Source organism: Leuciscus leuciscus (assembly GCF_965113295.1).
Source record: "Leuciscus leuciscus genome assembly, chromosome: 15".
NCBI classification, from domain to species: Eukaryota; Metazoa; Chordata; class Actinopteri; order Cypriniformes; family Leuciscidae; genus Leuciscus; species Leuciscus leuciscus.
In genome coordinates this window covers 16,863,131-16,883,174 of record NC_138739.1, presented here as the reverse complement: position 1 = coordinate 16,883,174, position 20,044 = coordinate 16,863,131, and the positions used below count along the sequence as shown (strand labels likewise).

The 20,044-nt window shown below is 39.4% G+C and overlaps 1 protein-coding gene across 2 annotated transcripts in view; it reads left to right on the top strand.

Annotated features, from left to right (window-relative positions):
• LOC309475961 (uncharacterized protein) overlaps positions 1-20,044 on the top strand; it is a 46,489-nt gene that overhangs the window by 5,310 nt on the left and 21,135 nt on the right. For both annotated transcript variants that reach the window (XM_082138987.1, XM_082138986.1), the window contains exon 2: positions 19,559-19,879. In XM_082138987.1, coding sequence (XP_081995113.1) covers positions 19,559-19,879 — 321 coding nt within the window. The remainder of the gene's footprint in view (positions 1-19,558; positions 19,880-20,044) is intronic.

The following is a 20,044-nucleotide window of genomic DNA, read 5'->3' as shown; positions in this document are numbered from 1 at the left end:
ATTTCTTTTCTTTACATAACAGAGCATTGAGGGGGTTCAAAACAGATGCCAGATTTGGAATGAAACTGCCATAGTAGTTGATCATCCCAAGAAAAGAGCGTAATTGACTTACATTGGTTGGTGCAGGTGCTTCCATTATGGCTTTGATCTTTTCTGGCGATTTGTGTAATCCAGCTGCGTCGATATAGTGATCCAGATACTCCAGTGACTGTCTGAAAAATTCACATTTTTCACGCTGCAATCTCAGGCCATATTCCTCCAGTCTGGTGAGTACTTGGTCTAATGTCTTGAGGTGTTCCACATTATTTCGTCCTGTTATTTCATGGCCACTGGCATCTGCAAGTAAGCGCTTGACGAGTCCAACTTACTGAATAATTGGCCACCAGCCAGAGATGCAAAAAGATCTTCTATGCGTGGAATTGGGTAGTGATCCACACAAATGGCTGGGTTGAGTGTCACTTTAAAATCACCACACAGTCTCACTGAGCCATCTTTTTTTATAACTGGTACCACTGGTGTGGCCCACTCACTGTACTGCATTGGTGAAATCACTCCCATCTCTGTTAAACGTGTCAATTCAGCCTCCACTTTTGGTCGAATTGCATAAGGTACTACCCGTGGCTGGAAGAATTTTGGAGTATGGTCAGGCTTGAGTGTAATTTTTGCCTCAATTCCTTTCATGGTGCCTAGTTCTTTTCCAAAAACTTGGGAGTGTCGTTTTAACACACTCTCCATAGTATCTGTGGCTCCATGCTTGACTGTTTTTATGTCTTGCCAATTTAGTTTTATAGCTCTCAGCCATTCTCTACCAAATAATGGTGGTGCATCACTGTTAACAACATACAAAGGCAATTTTGCCAACTGATTGTTCAACTTCACCGCTACACTGTGATAACCCCTACTGGCGCTAGTGCTTCACTGGTGTATGTTTTTAAGATTATGTCAGTTGGCTGCAGAGGAACATGCTGCAAGTTACTGTCAAATTTTCCTTTTGAAATCAACGATACTGCAGCACCTGTATCCAGTTCCATATCAATCATTTTCCCTTCAATTTCTGGCGTTATACAAATGTGTGCCAGTTGCTCACTTCTCACCATATACAGTGACATTTCCTTTTCAGTGTCTGTACTGGACTCACCACTTTGTCTTCCACCTGTGTCCAAATTATGCACCCGTCTCTTATCAACTTTACTACGTCGATTACTTGACTTAAACTTACTCTCGTGCTTTCTTTCTCTCTCAAAGTTCCGTTTATTTCTGCATACTCGTCCGATGTGGCCTTTCTTTCCGCATAAATGGCAGGCTTGATCCTTGTACCAGCAGTCCTCATCCTTGTGGTTCGTTTTTCCACATCTCTTACAATTACGTCGCTGTTTGGGCGAGGAAACATGCATTGCATTGACTTTAAGCGAACTGCTGAGCTGCTGTGCTTCGCGCGCGACGGTTTCCGCGGCAACAGCTATCTCTACTGCTTTTTGAAAAGTAAGTGCAGCCTCTGTGAGAAGTCGCTTTTGTATCGTCTCGTTGTTTAATCCACAAACAAATCTATCTCGTAGGGCATCTTGCAAATGCGTACCGAAGTCACAATGTTCAGAGAGTTGTTTTAATACTGCTACGTACTGTGCAACGGTCTCCCCTTCCTTTTGATTGCGTTTGTGGAAACGGAATCGTTCCGCTATTATGAGGGGCTTGGGCGAATAATGTTCACTTAACGTCGTTACAATCTCCTGATATGTTTTTTTCTCCTGGTTTATCAGGCGCAATCAAGTTACGTAGAAGGCTGTACGTTTTAGTGCCCATTACACTTAACAGCACTGGCACTAGTTTTTCCTCGTCGATATCATTTGCCTTTGTGAAGTGGTTAAACCGTTAAATATATGTTGTCCACTGTTCGATGGCCTTGTCAAAAGCATCAATATGCCCGATAGTCGCCATCCTAATTGTCCCACTCTTCGGTAGTTGCTAGTGTCTTCTGCCACACTGTGCACTCTTCATCTATGTCAGCAAGTAACTTACTACACTCGTTTACATTAATCTTCTCCGTAAAAGTTTGGTAAAAGTCAATATTTCCACTCCTCGTCGCCAATTTTATTGTGTTTATCAGAATATCATTATATCCTGAGGAGCGATCAATAACAATAACACACTGAGGCCCTGTCCCAAATCGCGCACTTCATGTGGACTTTCGGTCTCGTGGACTTAAATTGCGCGTGCTCGCCGAGTCTGCGAGTCCGTAGGCCGTCCCATTCAGCATTTTAACGCTCTGAAGTGTGCTCAGCAGCGCCCCCTTTGTACCCTTGAAGCGGTCTTCCACGAAGCCCGCATAGATGCAGGCTCCACGCACTTTAACTACCCAGGAATCCTTGCGAAAGGCCAATCAGACAACGGATGGGAGGAGATTTCTCTCACGGATAATTGTTGACATGGCTGAGAAGAAAATATTACGGTTTTTATTACCTAGATGTATATTTTACTAGTTGTTACCTACAGTTTATACAGACATTATGGTCATCGAGCAGTGGTTGATGTCTCAAACATAATAATAGTGTGTTGAATAATACGATCACATTATGATTCATTAAATAAATAGAACCGAATGTCAGGGCTTTACTGAGTCATATGTAAACATAGTATGAATATTGAAACCTGTAAATTCATCTGAAACTCATGCACATTTTCATTATGTGTTAAAATTGTAATCTAAGTTCAAATGGAACATTATGTATTATTATGTAGCTACAACTGTATACATCATTTAAATAAGCATGATATATCTATTGTCTAATGCCCAGGTGGCATGCACAATATCAAAATATAGAACTGTAAGATTAGGCTGTGTAGTGGACATGGAGATAAGACGTCGGAGCGCAAAAATATGATTTCTCCTGTCCAACAACAACCAGACCGTTATTTCCGGCGTGACGATCGAGTCTGTCCCAAAAATACCTCTCAATGCGCCCTCGTGGACTCATGCCAAGGGCCCTATAGGTCTGCACTACATGACGTTACCAAAGTGTGGACTCTGAGGAAGTCCACAAGTCCGGAGTGTGCCATTTGGGACAGGGCCTGAGACCGAGTACGCTTAGAACTGACTTCTTTTACTGTTACAATGTTCAAGGGACACATGGCTACACAGCGCCATCTACAGCATAAGAAAACAACTGCACGATAACCCAGTTACCAACACTAAATACATAACAAATATTTTTAATAAAAATTATAAATGTACAATTGTGTATATATAATTTAAAGTGTTTTTTTTTTCTCCCAAAACAAGTGTTGTAGTATAACCTTCAGGACAGCAGTGATGTGTAACCTGAATTTGGCAACCATACAGTGTATTACACTGAAGTTATTGAATATTTTTCATTATAAAAATCATCAATGATACATGAAGTATTGTGAGAGATCGAGAAAGCGAGTGTAAAGTTACCTGCATTCACAGTAGACATTGCATTTTCCTTCAGGTCAGTCCTATATTCGTAATAAAATATTCCGTTTGAATGTCCGCTGCGATATCTTGTCCTTTTAACAGTTAACCGTTAAGGGGTTTTCCCGTGCCTATAACGTTAGTCATCTGTCAGTTGCGTCTTCCTTCTCCGTGAAAACAAGTTTGAGTCTTTTCAATATAAAAGTCTTCTCTACCGACTGACTCATTCATAAGACAGTCTTTGTCTCCATCTATTGGCGAAATAATGTATGTAACTTCTGTTGCTGTTTACGGTCAGGGACTATTTTTTCCAGCGGAAGGAATGCTTTTAGTGATTTTTACTTCATGAAAGTTGCATAGATAAATATTTGTCGGCTTTAATATTTGTATTGTGTGGCAACCGTTTTATAAAAGCAATAAGGTACTCGAGGCAAGTGCTGTATCGTGAATAAGTAACGGCTGAAGGGGTTGCAGGCAACGCCCTAACAGCCGTTACTTATTCACGATACAGCACAGCCTCTCGTACCTTATTGCTTACTTAAAATATGGACAATTAAATATGCAAATAATGATATGCTTAGGCTATATAGGCTACGTCCAAGTGGCAACCTCCCTGTCCCTCTCTTGAAACCAACACGGAAGTGAATTCAACGGCAATTCATCGACTGGCCGCTTGAGGCTGGGTGCAGAAGTGAGTCAAATCTGTATCTCACCCATGTTAAAATACCCAAATTTACAGCAGAAAAAAACACGTTTACAGCCGGGAGAAAAAGGTGGCTTTGGTCTAAACAGCTAATTCTGCCCTTCATGACAACTGTGAGGGGGGTGAATTTTTTTTTATAACTCATCCGTTTAAAATATATTAAGCCTTAAAATGTCTGCATAATTAAGGGTGTCCACTTTTGAGTGACAGATGGATTCCCGCTGCTGTGGTCATTAGTCATCATTGGCCGTTTGTCTGCTGTTTGTTAGCCGTCACGTTACCTCAGTTCATTGTCTGCATAGACATAATAAATACATAGACGCCCTATTGGCCGCTGGATCGTACGTCAACGGCGCCGCCATACTGCGGAGGGCAACTTTACCATACCTCTCATAACGAGAATTGAGAAAAATGCCTATTTCGTGTGCTGCTTGGGGCTTTACTAATCGCCACACAATTGAAAACAGGTCTCAGGGAATTACCTTTCACAAGCTAAACTGAAAATTTGTTTCTGGGTGTATTTCATTTACTATTTTTATTTTCAGAGGAGAAAGGCCGCGAAATTGAAAAATACCACTGTTATTGTGTCACGAAATGTAGTTTTAAGAGTTTTTCAGTCGACAATGTAGTTGTTTAAAGCTCAAATCTGTGGTTTATTTATAAAGATAGCGCCTATTTAAAAATTTTATCTGACGGTTTCGGAGTTGTGAGATCCAGCGATCACCGGGCGCTCATGTACCCCGCCGAGAACAGCCTTACCTCGGCTAGTGCTTCTGACGTTCGCTGCTGGATCTGATGTCTTTAGTCTAGTGGTTAAACATGAGAATAATTCGTCTTGTGTATATCTAACGGGCGATCTTTGTCTCATTAATCTATAATTTGTTCCTTGGCAAATCGTTTTGGCTGAGGGCAAAGTGAAGTTTCATAACTTTATATATTTAGGCTTAACTTTAACGTTGTAGCCTGCTGTATGTTTGACTGAATCGTTTACTTTATTTCTTGACTTGTATAGCTTCTTATACCTTTTAAAAACTGAAATTTAACAAAAAGAGACAGGGTTGCGTCATTTTATTTTATATAGCCTATGTAAGAATATTTTAAAATATATAAATTTACATTATTTATTATTGTTATTATAATAATATACCACTTGCGATTATCAATCTATTATAGTTATGCTGTTAAATTATTGTACTATTCATAGTAACTATTTAACTTATTATTTTTATTGTCTATATTCTGTAATTGATATTTCATATTCTATTGCTATTATTATAGTATTATACATAAACTATATGCTATTATCAATATATTATTATTATTATATTATAGTACTTATGATATTATATAATTATACTTTTCATTACTATTTTATTTGCTGTATACTGTTTGTTTATTTTATTGACTAAACAATTTACTATTAGCCTACTTCTCACTTTATCTTATATTTACTATTTGCATTGCACTGTAGTTGTACCATATCACATTATAATAACTTTGTTATTGCTAAAATCGGGTCAATTACAGAATATTCTTTTGCCACAATAAGAAAACTTTATTTAATTTAATGTGAAAATTAAATTATATCTCAGTATGGGGGTGTTCACAATTCTTATCCAAGAATAAAAAGCCAAATACATGACAAGCCTGAGCTTTGGCCATTCCTTATTAAAAAAATGTTTTATAAGTCCAACTATCGAGATTTTAAATAACTAGAGATGGAACTTTTTTGTACACCACATACAAACCACTGAAATCGGTTGATAAATGTAATTTTTGGGGGGGTTTTATCCAGAAAAAAACGCAGCTCACCTGTTTACTTGCATTTGATTACAGCGCAGTCTTGCCCTCCGCAAAATGGCGGACGCGTCGACGTATCGCAGCAACGTTCCAAAGCGGCCAATAGGGCGTCTATGTATTTATTATGTCTATGATTGTCTGACTGTAAAAATAAATAAATTCGGGAGTGACGCGCTGCCAAGATGGCGACGGTCGGCCCACTTTAGGCTTCAAAAACGGTCTTCAGAAACCTACGGGTGACGTCACGGACAGTACGTCCATATTTTTTTACAGTCTATGGCTACATCACAGATTAAATACAATAGGCTTGTTTGAGATGCGCCTTGCCTTGCCTGAAATGTATGCAAGAGTAGGCGGCTGCAGTGAGAGGAGTGAAAAAAGTTAATTCATTGATAATTTGATAAAAGTTGATCATTCTGAATTAAATTTGGCGGTATGGCTCTGTTCAGGGAGTCCGTTACCTTTCATGAGCACCATGAAATAGCAGAGAGACAGCAGCAGCATTAGGGAACGCTCACACAGTTTAGGACTGGGAGAGCTGAACTATTCCCCCCAAACAAACCACACCTGGCAATCCTCTTGTGATAAACAAGAGGATGGAATTTAGACAATTAAAATGCTTAGGAATCTATGAATAAATTACGAATTAGTCAGCAATATCCAAAGTCGCTTTGGACAAAAGCGTCTGCTAAATGATTAAATGTAAATGTAGCAATTAGGGCTGTCAACGAATATTCTAAATTCGAATATATATTCGAATAGTTTTAAAAAACAGAAATTCGAACGTGAAAATTAATATTCGAATGTGAATTTCGAATATGGAAAAACACGCCCGCGGAAGCAGAGGCGCGGCTGTCTGCTTTGCGAGTGGGCGCGCGCGCTGCCTGAAGCCTTGTTTATACTTTCGCCTGTCTCCGCAGCGCGAGTCTCCGCAGACTGCGCGCGCACCTCCCCCAAACGGACAAGGCGTTTATACTCGACGCGCTCGCCGTTGTACTATTCTTTGAAACGATAGGGGGCGATTCGCGCTCGTGCGGACGCGTCGAGTATAAACAAGACTTGAGGGACAGGTCACACGAGTCGCACTGTCTAGCACAGCGTCACTGCTGAAAGTTGACAGTGCACTAAAAGACAATGGAATAAATTGCAGTCAGTTTTTCCTTTTTTAATACAAGCACCAATAGTGTAAGTAGCCTTTTTCTTTTTTAATAGCACTTTATTTTTTATGAACCTCAGGGTAAAAGTTCTTTGTTGTCACATTTCTCGGAATTGTGTGCCTCATTTTATTTAAAGTTAAACAGAAAAGTTCCATGTTTACCACAGCTCGCTCGGAGCGTTCAATGTCGGTTCTATACTGTAAAACTTCAATTAATGTTAATACATTTGTTTCAATCACTGAATGAAGCCTGCTATATTTGGGGCAAGAGTCGCGACCTTAAATTGCTTGCACAAAACTCTTGATCAGCACTCAACATGTGCTTATTGTTGTTGTTCATTTAAACCGTTATGAGCAGAGAGAGCGTGAGCGCGAGGGCGCGAGAGAGAGAGAGAGAGTGCCTGCGAGTGAGCGAGACTGAGGTCTGCTGCGGTCTTGGCCATTAGTTTATTTACTTGGTTTTGTGTTGGTAATACATTGTCAAATATGTTTAAACTTAAATTAACTACCTATACAAGTTATGTATGTCTCTTTGTATTAATTTGTCCTGTTATTGACGTAATGCGCGTCATTGAAAAAATGCGCAACCAGATGTTCGAATAGTTCGAATATTCGTGTGTTTTTTAGAGGGAATATTCGAACGTCATTTTTGAGCAATTTTGACAGCCCTAGTAGCAATATGGTTAGTCTCCTTACCATTCATGAGCACCATGAATTTAGCAGAGAGTCAGGGGACATCAGCAGCATTAGGGGACGCTCACATGAATGGGACTAAGAGAGCTGAACTATTCCCCCCAAACAGACCATAACAGCAACCTCCTGTGATAAAATAAAATGAGAGGATGAAATGAAGCAGCCAGTAAGCACATCCATGGGCAATTGTCACTAAGCAGAAGAAGCGCAAGTAAGGTTAAGCAGATGAGGCACAATTGTTTATTTAGGTGAACCAATCAGGGAACTGAGCTCATGGCCTTCTGAGCATCAAGAATAGCCCGAACGTCAGGACGAAGGTACCGTTCATAAACAGCAGAAGACCACCGCTTCATGGTTTAAAATAATTTACCTTAAAATAATGTTCCCAAAATCGTATCAGTGGTTCATCAAGTCGTACAAGGTGAAAGCCACTTCTGGATTCGCTTTGCAGCCCTATATCTGCTTATAACCACACCATGCAAATTTGCCAAACCGGGTCACGTTTCTTGTCAGTGGATATCGTTCATTCCAAAGCAGGTGCTATAGATAAACAGCGAGTGTGCGTGGGACAGTAGGCTGCGGTCGGCGAAATTATTTACGACAGCGGTAATGGACAATTCTGCTTCCAACCTGTAGGGCGACCGAAGAGGAAAAGTTCCCACCACAAAGTTCCTTTGTCGCTTTAAGCCTAGGGTTATAACCGGAGCGGATGCCGCCGCTGTAGTTGCTGCACCGATGGGTAGAAAAGGAGCTGTATAACGATCCGGAAGCAGTCCGCAGAATTGGCAGAGGAGGCGTAGGTGAGAAGCAAACCAGGCGGTTTCCCTGCCTGCGTGACAAACAGCGGCTCCTGCGGACCAGCACTAGGACGGCACGGTGCAGAGAAGCTAGCAAGGAGCAGTTAGGAGCAAACTGAATCTGCTTAAAAAGGGCGCCCTGTTATTAGCGTAACCATTAGCAGCGAGGGGAGTTGAACAGATGATGCGCTGATGCAAAACAGCTGATGCATCTCAGTTGATGAGACCGTCTTGTTGGCCAATAGCGTTAGCAGCATCTTGACTACCTGGCCTGGCAGAACTGACGCTTACGCTCAATTTCTGTTGCTTTTTATGAAAATAAATATAATGAACAAGACACCCAAAGTACTTATTTAATTCCATTCAAAATACGTGTTTATCAATCGTTTTTACTTTAATACAGGCATATGTTTATATATATAATTTTTTACATTTTTTTTTTATAAAATGACATCACATAACCCATACAGAGATCTAACTGTCAGAAAGTTTGGGAATATTCGCTCATAATTTATACATGATATCAGAGTTTTAAAATCAAACATTTTAAAAGAAAGCATTAAGCTGTGTCGTCAAGCAAGTCGTTTCCCATCATGCTTTTGATCAGCGCAGTCGGTGGAGAGCAACTGCGCTCGACTGCAGAATCCGACACGTCCGCCTTGCACTCGCGAGAGTTTTTTCACATACGTCAGCATGACATCAGAGCCAGGCGGATCCCACTCGGACACATTTCTAACCGGCATGCATCTCGCGCTGATCACCGGTGATCGGTTCTGCGCAGTTTTTGCTCATCTCAAACAAGCCTCTCACTTAGCAAAGGTACGTCCCAGAGACGAAAAATATTAAGAATCAGCATATGAATCTCAACAATGGTGACATGCTTCATGCGGCAATGCATGCTGGGAACCACCAGAGTAAAAAACGGTCTCCCAGCATGCATTGGGGCGTGGAGCATGTCACCTTTGTTGAGATTCATTTGCTGATTCTTAATACCTATGTGTCTAAGGATTTTTTTTTTTTTTTTTTTTTTCACAATGTATTTAAAAATTAAAATTCATAATGTCTGATATGTGGCAAGAAAGTATTGTTGGTGAAAATCATCTATTAATAACGAACGTCAACTTTTGGTCATTGAGATTAGCGTATCATTCTACTGGCCTACATAGTTTTTATTTCTGGCCTCCTTTGCAACATATTACAAAGACCACAAACTGACATAAAAAGTCAAGAGTCAAACTGGCCAACTAAAGTAAACATTGATCAACATAATGGTGACCAAATATTTTCAATAAAACATCAACACCTAAACCTCTGTTAATTCTCAAAAAGAACTGTAGATGAATGAATGAAAGAAATAAAGTAAATCTGGTGATAGCCTAAGTGATGGTAATGCTGTTTGTGGAGTTATTAAATATCCTCTGCAGAGATCTTGAGAGATTTAGAGGCTGTTTACATGCCACCGTTTTCAACTAAAAACATGCAACTTTTTATGAGTTTTTGCCGTTTGTTTACACGACAACAGCGTTTTGGATGCCTGAAAATGCAAAATTTTGAAAAAGGGTTTCAAAGTGCACGTTTTTGAAAATGGACTCTGTGTAACTACAAAAAACAGAATCTCTGAAGACGATGAAGTCATGCACATTCAGTCTATAGTGTTTCATTCAGAATACAGGGTTTTTAGTTGTTTTCATGGATCCGTGTAAAGGGGGATCATTCTGATAATGGTGTTGTCTGTACATAGAAAACTCAAAAAAAAAAAATTCTCTGTTTTAAGCATATCTTTGTCGTGTAAACGTACCCTTAATGTCTTTTATCTTCAAGTCAGTTATAGTTGTTGTGGTTCTTTTTTTCGTTCTTGTTGTTCCTCTTTCTTTAAAGGTGCCCTAGAATGGATTATTTTATTATTTTAGAATGTTTCCTGGGGTGCCCTTATAATGTTAGTATGTTTTTTAGATCAAAAGTTGTTATAATTTAGAAATAAAAGGCATATTTCCTAGCCTGATTTCATCCCCTGATTTGAACGCTCTGTTTGAAGGGGCGTGTCTGCTGTGAGACTTCAATGTAAACGGCCACTGCTGTGATTGGCTGACATGCTTGCATATGAAATCTGGCATTCGAGCTATCTGGAAACCTTTTACTATTACAGCTTTTATACGTTTTTACTATTACAGCTATCGGGATTAACGAATCATGAGAAGTTTAAGTATTTAGATCTATTCCCATCACATAAAAGGTTGCAGTGATGACCATTGAGCAGATGACAGCCTGTTGATCGCGTGAATGAAGATCTTATCACTGCAACGCGATTTACTGATGCATAAACAGTGTTGAACGACTTTGAGAGAAAGATTATCTGTCTGAACTTGAACAATTACACATCAGAAATTCACATAACCCACTGGTTCTCCAGAGGCTCGGATGAAGGAGCTAAACAAATATTTTTGTGTTCATTTGTACATCCAAACACTGAGCAACTGCCATGCTTCGTTCGCTCGTTTGCAAGCCACGATGTCTCTCGAGGAAAAAACAATATCGCGCTGGATCTAGATAACACAGTGTAAATTATCGTTAATAAAATCACTACTTACCGCTTGCGGGAATATAACGTTAGTTGAAATCGCCCCCTTCGTCCGTTTGAGACGCCGAGAGAAGCCTGGCTGCTTGATATTGTTCCAGGTTAGAAAAACAGTCCGTGGTGAAATGGGCAGAGCAAACTAACAACTTCGAATTAAACTGTAGCGGTATCCGATTATAGATAGATAGATAGATTAGAGATAGATCTGCCATTTTCCCTATGATCCTTCACCTGCAGAACTTCTGATGATTCGGCTGCGCAGTTTCGCCTGGCCTTGAACATGGGCTGGCATATGCAAATTTTTGGAGGCGTACATATTAATGATCCCGACTGTTGCGTCAAAGTTGGTGTTATGTGGAGATTCGCCTGTTTTTCAGGGGTGTTTTTCAAAAACGAGATTTAAATAAGAAAGAGAAAACTATGGTGTTTGAGACTCACTTTATGTCATGTCCATGTACTGAACTCTTGTTATTTAACTATGCCAAGATAAATTCAATTTCACATTCTAGGGCACCTTTAAGTGATCCTGATTGTTATCATCAGCTGTCTTCAAAGCTCAGTCATCACTCAATTAATCACTTAATTATCTCATTAATTCCAAAACTTATTCAGTGTTACATTTAACACTCTGTAGTGCGCATACTTGGTTTTCCTTTAACCTGGGCCAAGTGGTACTCACTTCAGAGTCAAATGACGACTAGGGGTGCTTCTCAATATTCCTCCTCGTCTCCTCTCTCCTCCGTCCTCCATCCAATGACGCTGTGAAGTGACGCTTGAGTGATCAAGTATTCCAATAAGCTTTACTTCGATTCTTCCGTCCTCGTGTCTTTTCCTTGCAGCCTTCACTCGCATCCTACAGGGGGTGGAGCTGAGATGCAAGGAAAGGAAGCAAGGAAAGGAAACGAGGATGCACAAATAAGAATTGAGAAGCACCCCAGCTCCTGCTCTCTGGAGCTCTAATGGTGTGGAGGGATAGAGTAGTGGGGAAGGTTAGGGTGTGGTTAGATATTCTAGCTCCACCCATCAGGCCCAAATTACATTAGCTCCTCCTCCCTGGTCTAGTGAGGAGGAGCTACACATAAGCTCCACCCATTTGCTCCAGTGTGAGCAGCTTCTTACAAAACTGTCTGGGACACAATTAGATAGCCCAGGTGATACTAATTTGGGCCCCACATGGGTGTGCTGGCTGGGGATACTGCATACATGAACATTTGGTAGCTTCAAAAGCTGTTAAAGGACACCTATTATGCAAAATTCACTTTTACATGGTGTTTGAACATAAATGTGTGTTGGCAGTGTGTGAGCAAAACCACCCTAGAATGATAAAAATACACCCAGTGGTTTTTTTACAATCTCAATAAATCATAAGCACTGTCTCAGAATGAGCTGTTCCCAGATTCAGCGCAATGTGACGTAGAATTGCGCAGGCCCCTCCCACGACTGTTGATTGACACTTCAGTTTGAGCATAGACCCGCCCTGAGTGAGCTGGACACAGTCCGCCATTGTTCGACGCTTGAGCAACTGTAGACAAGAATGTCTCCTAAGCGATTGAGGTGTTTTGTTGTTGGATGTCAGAATGAACATATCAGTCTTCATTTACTCTTGTTGTTACTCGAGGATGGATCTGTACCAACTGTTCGTGATCCAGATTACACTCTCCGGAGCGACAGGACTAACGTTGCTGACCACGGCAGAAATGAAAGTGAGCGCGCACTTTATGACAGCTCATCGAATAGTTTTACGGATTTACAGTGTACCAGTTTATTAAGCACAGACTGAAAAGGTGTGTATATATTTGAAAAGGAGGTTCTCTGCGCTTCTGTAATCCACAACAATCCGGTGCAACCAAGGCAGGACAAAACAGAGCAGAAAAAAGGGAATCGCCGGTGCAGCACAGATGTCTACTTAATACATTATTTATTTAAGGTGCATAACAATGACTTGATTAACGTTTCGATGTAGTTACATCTTCATCAGAGTCCTTCAAGGACTCTGATGAAGATGTAACTACATCGAAACGTTAGTCAAAATGAACACGCTACTGAGAGTTTCTGTTTTGATATTATCAGATGAGATTGTCCTAACTGAAGCGCAAGCTCGTGAGGCTCCGCCCCCTGGGCCGGCAGCAGCAGTTAATTTGCATTTAAAGGTATACACACTAAAACAGCGCGTTTTTTCTGAGCCCCAAAAAATGACAATTTAAACATGCTGTAAAAAAATATCTGTTGGGTATTTTGAGCTAAAACTTCACATACATACTCTGGGGACATCAGAGACTTATTTTACATCTTTGGAAAAGGGTCATAATAGGTGCCCTTTAAAATGAACAAAATTATTTTTGGTCCTCAGACAGGAATGATCTATGCAATTGTTTTGATAGAGGGAATTGAAGCACATTTGTAGTTTTCAACAATATTTATTTTTCAGACATTCCCCTTTAAATACAATTAGTTAGTGATGGGAAACCAAGGCTTTCTGAAGCATTTGCGGCTTTCATCAAATTGTGCCAAAAAAAAGGTTCATTACTCTAAGCGTTTAACACAATGCGCATTAGATCCTCAAATAAGCTCCTGTTAACTATCCCACGAGTAAGCTACATCTTAAATCCAAGGGTGATCGTGCTTTCGCTGTTGCTGGTCCGAGATTATGAAACGATCTACAGTTTTTTTTTTTTTTTTTTTTTTTTTTTTGTTAGATCTTCCCCAACATTAAATATTTTTAGGTTTCGTCTGAAGTCTCACCTGTTCTCTCTTGCATTTTAATGGCTCGTTTCCACTGAGCAGTACAGTACGGTACGGTACAGTACGGTACGGTTCGGGTCTGTTAACCATGATCTGGCTAGCGTTTCCACTGCCAACAGTACCCTTACTTGATAGGCGTGGTGTTTCGATCGACGTCATTTTCGCGCGAAGAAGAACATAGTAAACTACAATGGATGACATATACAGCAGATCTTGTTCTTGCTCCTCGACATGTTTGTCACAAGAAGACAAGCGCCGACATTAGGCTTTTCTCAATATTAAGTACGCAAAGTTTGTACTTGCCATGTGCGACTCCTACATGCAAATGGTACAGCGCGTTCTTAAAAGCGTCACTCAGCTCGCGATCTGCTACTCCGGTTATCTCTGTTACTCTGTATGTACATTTTAAGCAACAATAAAACGAAATATGTTATAAAACACTACTCTGCCTCTTTTCGTTTTCATTTAAATAAATTAAACATTATAGGGACACAAATGTGGTTCATGCGCAACGCATATTGATTATTCACTGCATGTTATACGTTATTCTATTTATAACAAAACGAAATTTAAAACACAACCCTAACGTTACCTCTTTTCGTTTAAATAATAGAAAAAATTACACATATTACAGGCAATATATGCATTTGTACAAATGTTGCAATAAACATCAGTGATAATCTTGTAATAAGAAAATGACAAGAAACCATATTTCTTTTTGTAAAATTTCAGTTTTATCAATAAAAGCCAATATAAAAGTTTAAGTAAAAGGTACAAGAAGCTATACAATAAGAAATAAAGCAAACAATTCAGTCAAATGTCCAAATGCTGCGCTCTAGTCTAACATTACAACAGTAAAGTTAAATACAAATAGCCTATAATATGAAACTAAACTTAGCCCTCAGCCAAAACGATTGACAGGGAACGAATTATATATTCACGAGACCAAAGATCGCCCGTTAGGTCTGCACAAGACGAATTATATCTCATGTTTAACCACTACCGTCGGAGTCATCGGCGAACGTCAGAAGAACTAACTTAGCCGAGGAAAGGCTCATCCAGCCGGGAAACATGAGCGCCGAGCGCCCGCTGATCGCATGGATCTCACAACCGGGGAAAAACAAATCATCTTTATAAATAAACCACAGATTTGAGCTTTAAACAGCTACATTCTCGCCTGAAAAACTCTTAAAATTACATTTCGTGACACAGTAACAGTAGTATTATATTAAACTGTATATTAAAAAATGGCGCTTCTTATGTTGTCATTCCCCTCGTAGCACGCGCAAGTGACGATTCTCTGTCAACCAATCAACGTCCTGCAGTGAGTCTAGCTCCACCTTTTAGTACCGTACCACTGTGCTAGGTACCCCAACGGAAGGGTACCCAAAAAGTGGTACGGTACGGTTCGGCTTTTTGGTACCATTCTCAACTTTTGGCAGTGGAAACGCAAATAAAAGGGTACCGACCCGTACCGTACCGTACCGTACCGCTCGGTGGAAACGCGCCATAAGTCACTCTTTTCATGGGTGTTGTACTCTTTGTTTATTGTGTTGTTTTGTTCTCGATCATTTTTTTTATGTCAAGCTGTTTTGTTTTAGATCATTTGTAATGTACAGCACTTTGGCAGTGTAGCCTGGAAGGTGCTTTATAAATAAATAAATACAATACAAATAGATTAGTGACATCTGGTGGTCACACTTGTTTTCTCCACCATATCTCTCAAATTAGCCTGGTAATACCAGACTCTGCTACTTCGCTTTGCCTTGTAGACAGAGTCTGGAATGGCATAATAGAGAAGTGTTTTCTCTCTCGCGGGGGGGGGGCGCTTGTCTGAAGTTTAAAATCATTGGTTACCCGTAAGCCAATCACATAACGTTTGGTTATGGCGTGTGTTATGCGCATGCTCAGCCGCATCTAACTTCCACTGTAAACGCATGTATGATGCAAAAACTAAACCATCGAGCGAAATACCGGAGTGAACATGGCTGTGAATGACTTTTGCAGATTATGTGAAGTAAATCTACGCATCCACGGTACAATCAGCGTCTACGTCACGGCTCTCAGCCCGCCCTCTGTTCGTTTATTGGCCCGGCTGTTTTCAGGCCGGTGGAAAACTGAAAGATAGGCTGCTATCTCAGACTGACTACAGGAGCGAAATGAAATTAGCGGAAGTAGGAAGTCTGACGTAGTCAGGCTACTCTCAAATCACCTCAGAGCAGAAAAAGCATGTGAGCAAAGAAAGCTTTGGAAGTCTGTGACATACAAGTGTGGGATCAATACAGTTCTATCTAATCTCATCGAAATTAATTTGTGCCAATGAGACCACAACTCGTGTCATGTGTAGCCTGGTCAACGGAATCACATATGATCAATCATATAAAATATACCCTACAAGTATGTGATCATAATTGTAATTGAAAAGATATTTTGGGTGTTCTATTTAAAAAAATATATATATTATGTTATTGGGAAGTGTAGTGTTCAATTATTTAAATAATGCCTCCTCGATAATCATTTCCCTTTTTATGCATCAGGTGGGGTTGAGATAACATTTGAAGTTTTTTTTTTTTCAAACCAGCTCTCCCGACCTTCCGATACTGCATGACGTTCGAAGCTTCAAACGTCATCAATCACGTGGTATTGTTATTTTGAGTCAAGCATCGGTACAGTGTGTGTGTGATACAAGTGCTTTGAAAACTGCGTTGGAGCATCGGAGCCCCAGTATCAACCGTCCCATCACTACAATAAGTATCAGCTGGGTGCAAAGTGAACCACATTGTTTTTTACCATTGAAACCATTGAACCATATAGGGCCTTAACAGGGACGGACTGGGGCTAAAAAACAGCCCGGGACTTTCTCCCAAATAGGCCCATCATCCCATTCGCCTCTAGCCGTGTGAAACAGACACTAGCCAGGATGTGCTGATACTATGCCACAATACTGTAGCCTATCAGACAAGCTATTCACAGCAAGTAACATCTCAAAACCAATGATGATAATTGGGGTTGTGTTTATTAATGAAGCCTCAGCCTTCAAATAAAAACAAAAAATGTACAATGCCATAAAATACAAATAATGAAATGTCACTGGCTACAGAAACCCCAAATTACACAAACTTGTAATTATAAAACATAGTTACTATACCAGGGGTCTCCAACCTTTTTGTGTGCGAGGGCTACCTCAAGGGATAAAATAATCTAGAAGGGATTTTTATTTGTTATACTCCAATATTTATTATACATATAACATGGTGAAGCTTTTTTACTTTTCACCATCATATGGGAAATAATAAAATATCTTGATATTCTGGTTCAGACTTACAAGCGTTTAAAAAAAAAAAAAAAAAATTATGAAAAATTATGAAAATATTTATTGATTTTTTTGTTGATTTTCTATAAACCTATTGTATGTGTTATCAAAAACAGTAGCCCAAACATTTAGTATAAATATAAATGAATAAATAAATAAATAAACTGCCATAACTTCTAAACAAAACATTACAGGATTACATTTAATACATTTATACATGACTATATTAATATAACAGCATTTTTAATATGAATACAGGCACATTTCTGCCAAAAAAGTTTGTTTTACTACAGTTAATTCATAAGTTGTGAAATGTCTTCTAACTGATTTGTTCTCGGAACAATGTTTCGCCCTGTTTTTTTTTTTTTTTTTTGCGTCAATATGTTGAGAATATCAGCGCTGTTTCATCTAGCTTTTTACAAGCTTAAATCACATAGTCAGTTGTGGGTTTATAATAGAGATAGAGAATTCTGCGCTGAATTGAACTGCTTCTCAGTGGATCGCGCAGCTCTGTGTAATAATGTTCGCGTGATCGAGATCAGCCCGCACAGCTGCTTTGTCCACGATCTGATAATGCTCTGCGCTGCTCAGATCAAACACGTTTTGTTCCGATTTGCCATTTGATGTTTCTCATACGCAACGCAAATGACAGCGTATAATCAAAGAGAGTTGGGTAATTTTGAAGAGGCAAAAGTTCAAATTGAAACGTTTAGTTGAAAAGGTTGCAAAATGATAGGCTACCATTTATTCGAAGTCTGGAACCCCGACGGCAAGTTGGAGCTATTTATAGAATGTGTTTAGCGGGCAACTCATAGGCACCACGTTGGAGACCACTGCTATACTATAACTTAACTATTCAAATATAATGTAAGCACATTTAAAAGTGCAGCCTTATAAAACTAACTTTCTGTCAGTGGCTATAGGCCGACTCTTCTTCCTCAGTTTTTACATGTAGCATAAGTGATCGTATTAGTGCCCCTGCTGTTGGCTGTTCATATTGCTTTATTAGACTTTTTTTTTGTGCCGACGGCCCTCGGTTGGACGGCAGTTCTGGACTTTTCCAGAACGCACAGATTGTCAGTCCGTCCCTGGGCCTTAACATACCAAAAGGCATGTTTGCTACAAACCAAAATGTAAAAATCATATTAAGATATCTTTAATACTTCTTTAGTTACAGGCATGTAAACTTGGGGAAAATAATACTTCCGGTACTCAGAGAGGAATGTTCTATGCAGTTGTTTTCATAGGGGAAAACAAGATACATTTCTAGTTTCAACATTATTTATTCTTCAGACATTCCTCTTTAAAAGAAAAAAGTATTAGCTGTTGCGTGTCCCACATTTAATTTTGACTATTGGAAATGTGTACAATATACCAGTTTACTCCCTGAACCGCATTAAGATCTCCATATTTCTGGGATTGAACCATACGGAGCGTGTAAAATGAAGATTACAAAAGAAAAGTTTAAGAAACCAAAATCTAAAAGGAAGTATTAAGAAGTCTTTAATACTTATTGAAAGTTACAGGCATGCAAACCTTGGAAAAGGGAAAACCATGAAAAGTGCTTCTCCCCATTTTTAAATTGTCACTGTTGGTATATAATGCAACAAAGATTGCTAAAGTCATCAGATTTCACTAACAGACCTACCAATCTCTGTGTAAAAAAAAATGATGCTGCCATCTTTTTTAAAGTAATTTTGACTATTATCTGTAATTTGGCTCAGAATCTCAGGTGAAAATTGTCATTTTGACCCCTCTCAACAAAATAGTGGATTACTCTGTAAATATACATTCATGACATTTATTTTGGCTTCAATCACTATTTATCTTTGTCTTTCTTCAGGGGGAAAAAAAAAACCTAAAAATGTAGTCGAAGTTTCTGATATTTGGCTGATTTAGAATGGAGTGACCCTGTAATGCTAACTATGGCGTCAGTTTTGTGTATCAGTTTGAGCCAGAGTCCGACAATGACAGTCAAGAAAAACAAGCTGATCAACCCTAACTGCTGTCACAAATCACAACAGACTCGGACTGACTGACCAAGCAGAGCAGATATTCTTTTCAGAAGGAAAATAAACAAAAAATAAAACAGTGTTGAGGTTGAAAACAGGTGCTGCAACAATGCAGATTATAAATAAGAGTTTTTTTTTTAACATTTAAATTAAGTAAACATTCTGGCATGCCCCATAAACCAAATTATGAACCTGTAAATGAACATAATAGGAGCCCTTTAATTAGTAAAATTGTGCTTATTGTGCAAGCCTGATCTCAGTTAAATCTGTTCACTAATATCACCAGCAGTGTTACATGAGTTTAATCTCTGAGAAACTGTTTCTGTTTGTTCTGCAGGAGTGTTTGGTGTTGATGCAGATGAAGTGAAGACAGTGTCAGTGATGGAGGGAGATTCTGTCACTCTAAACACGGAAGTTACTGAAACACAGGGAATAATTCTGATACTGTGGAGGTTTGGAGATCCCACTATCGCTCAAATCAGAGGAAAGGAGATCTCATATCCCAGTCACACTGACATATTTAGAGGCAAACTGCAGCTGGATCAAACTGGATCTCTGACCATCAAGAACATGAGAACCAAACACTCTGGAATTTATAAACTACAGATCGACCTCAAATCTGGGACCTCACGTATGACATTCAATGTCATTGTCTATGGTGAGAATACTTTTATTATCAATAGTTAGATCGATATTCTTTTTTTTTTTTTTTTTTTTTATTAATTAAACTGAATTAAGCTGAGATTTCACCAGCAAATATTACTTATGTCTTCAGCAGTCTTACAGAATTGTAGTTTCTCAATATCACAGTCATGCTGTTATT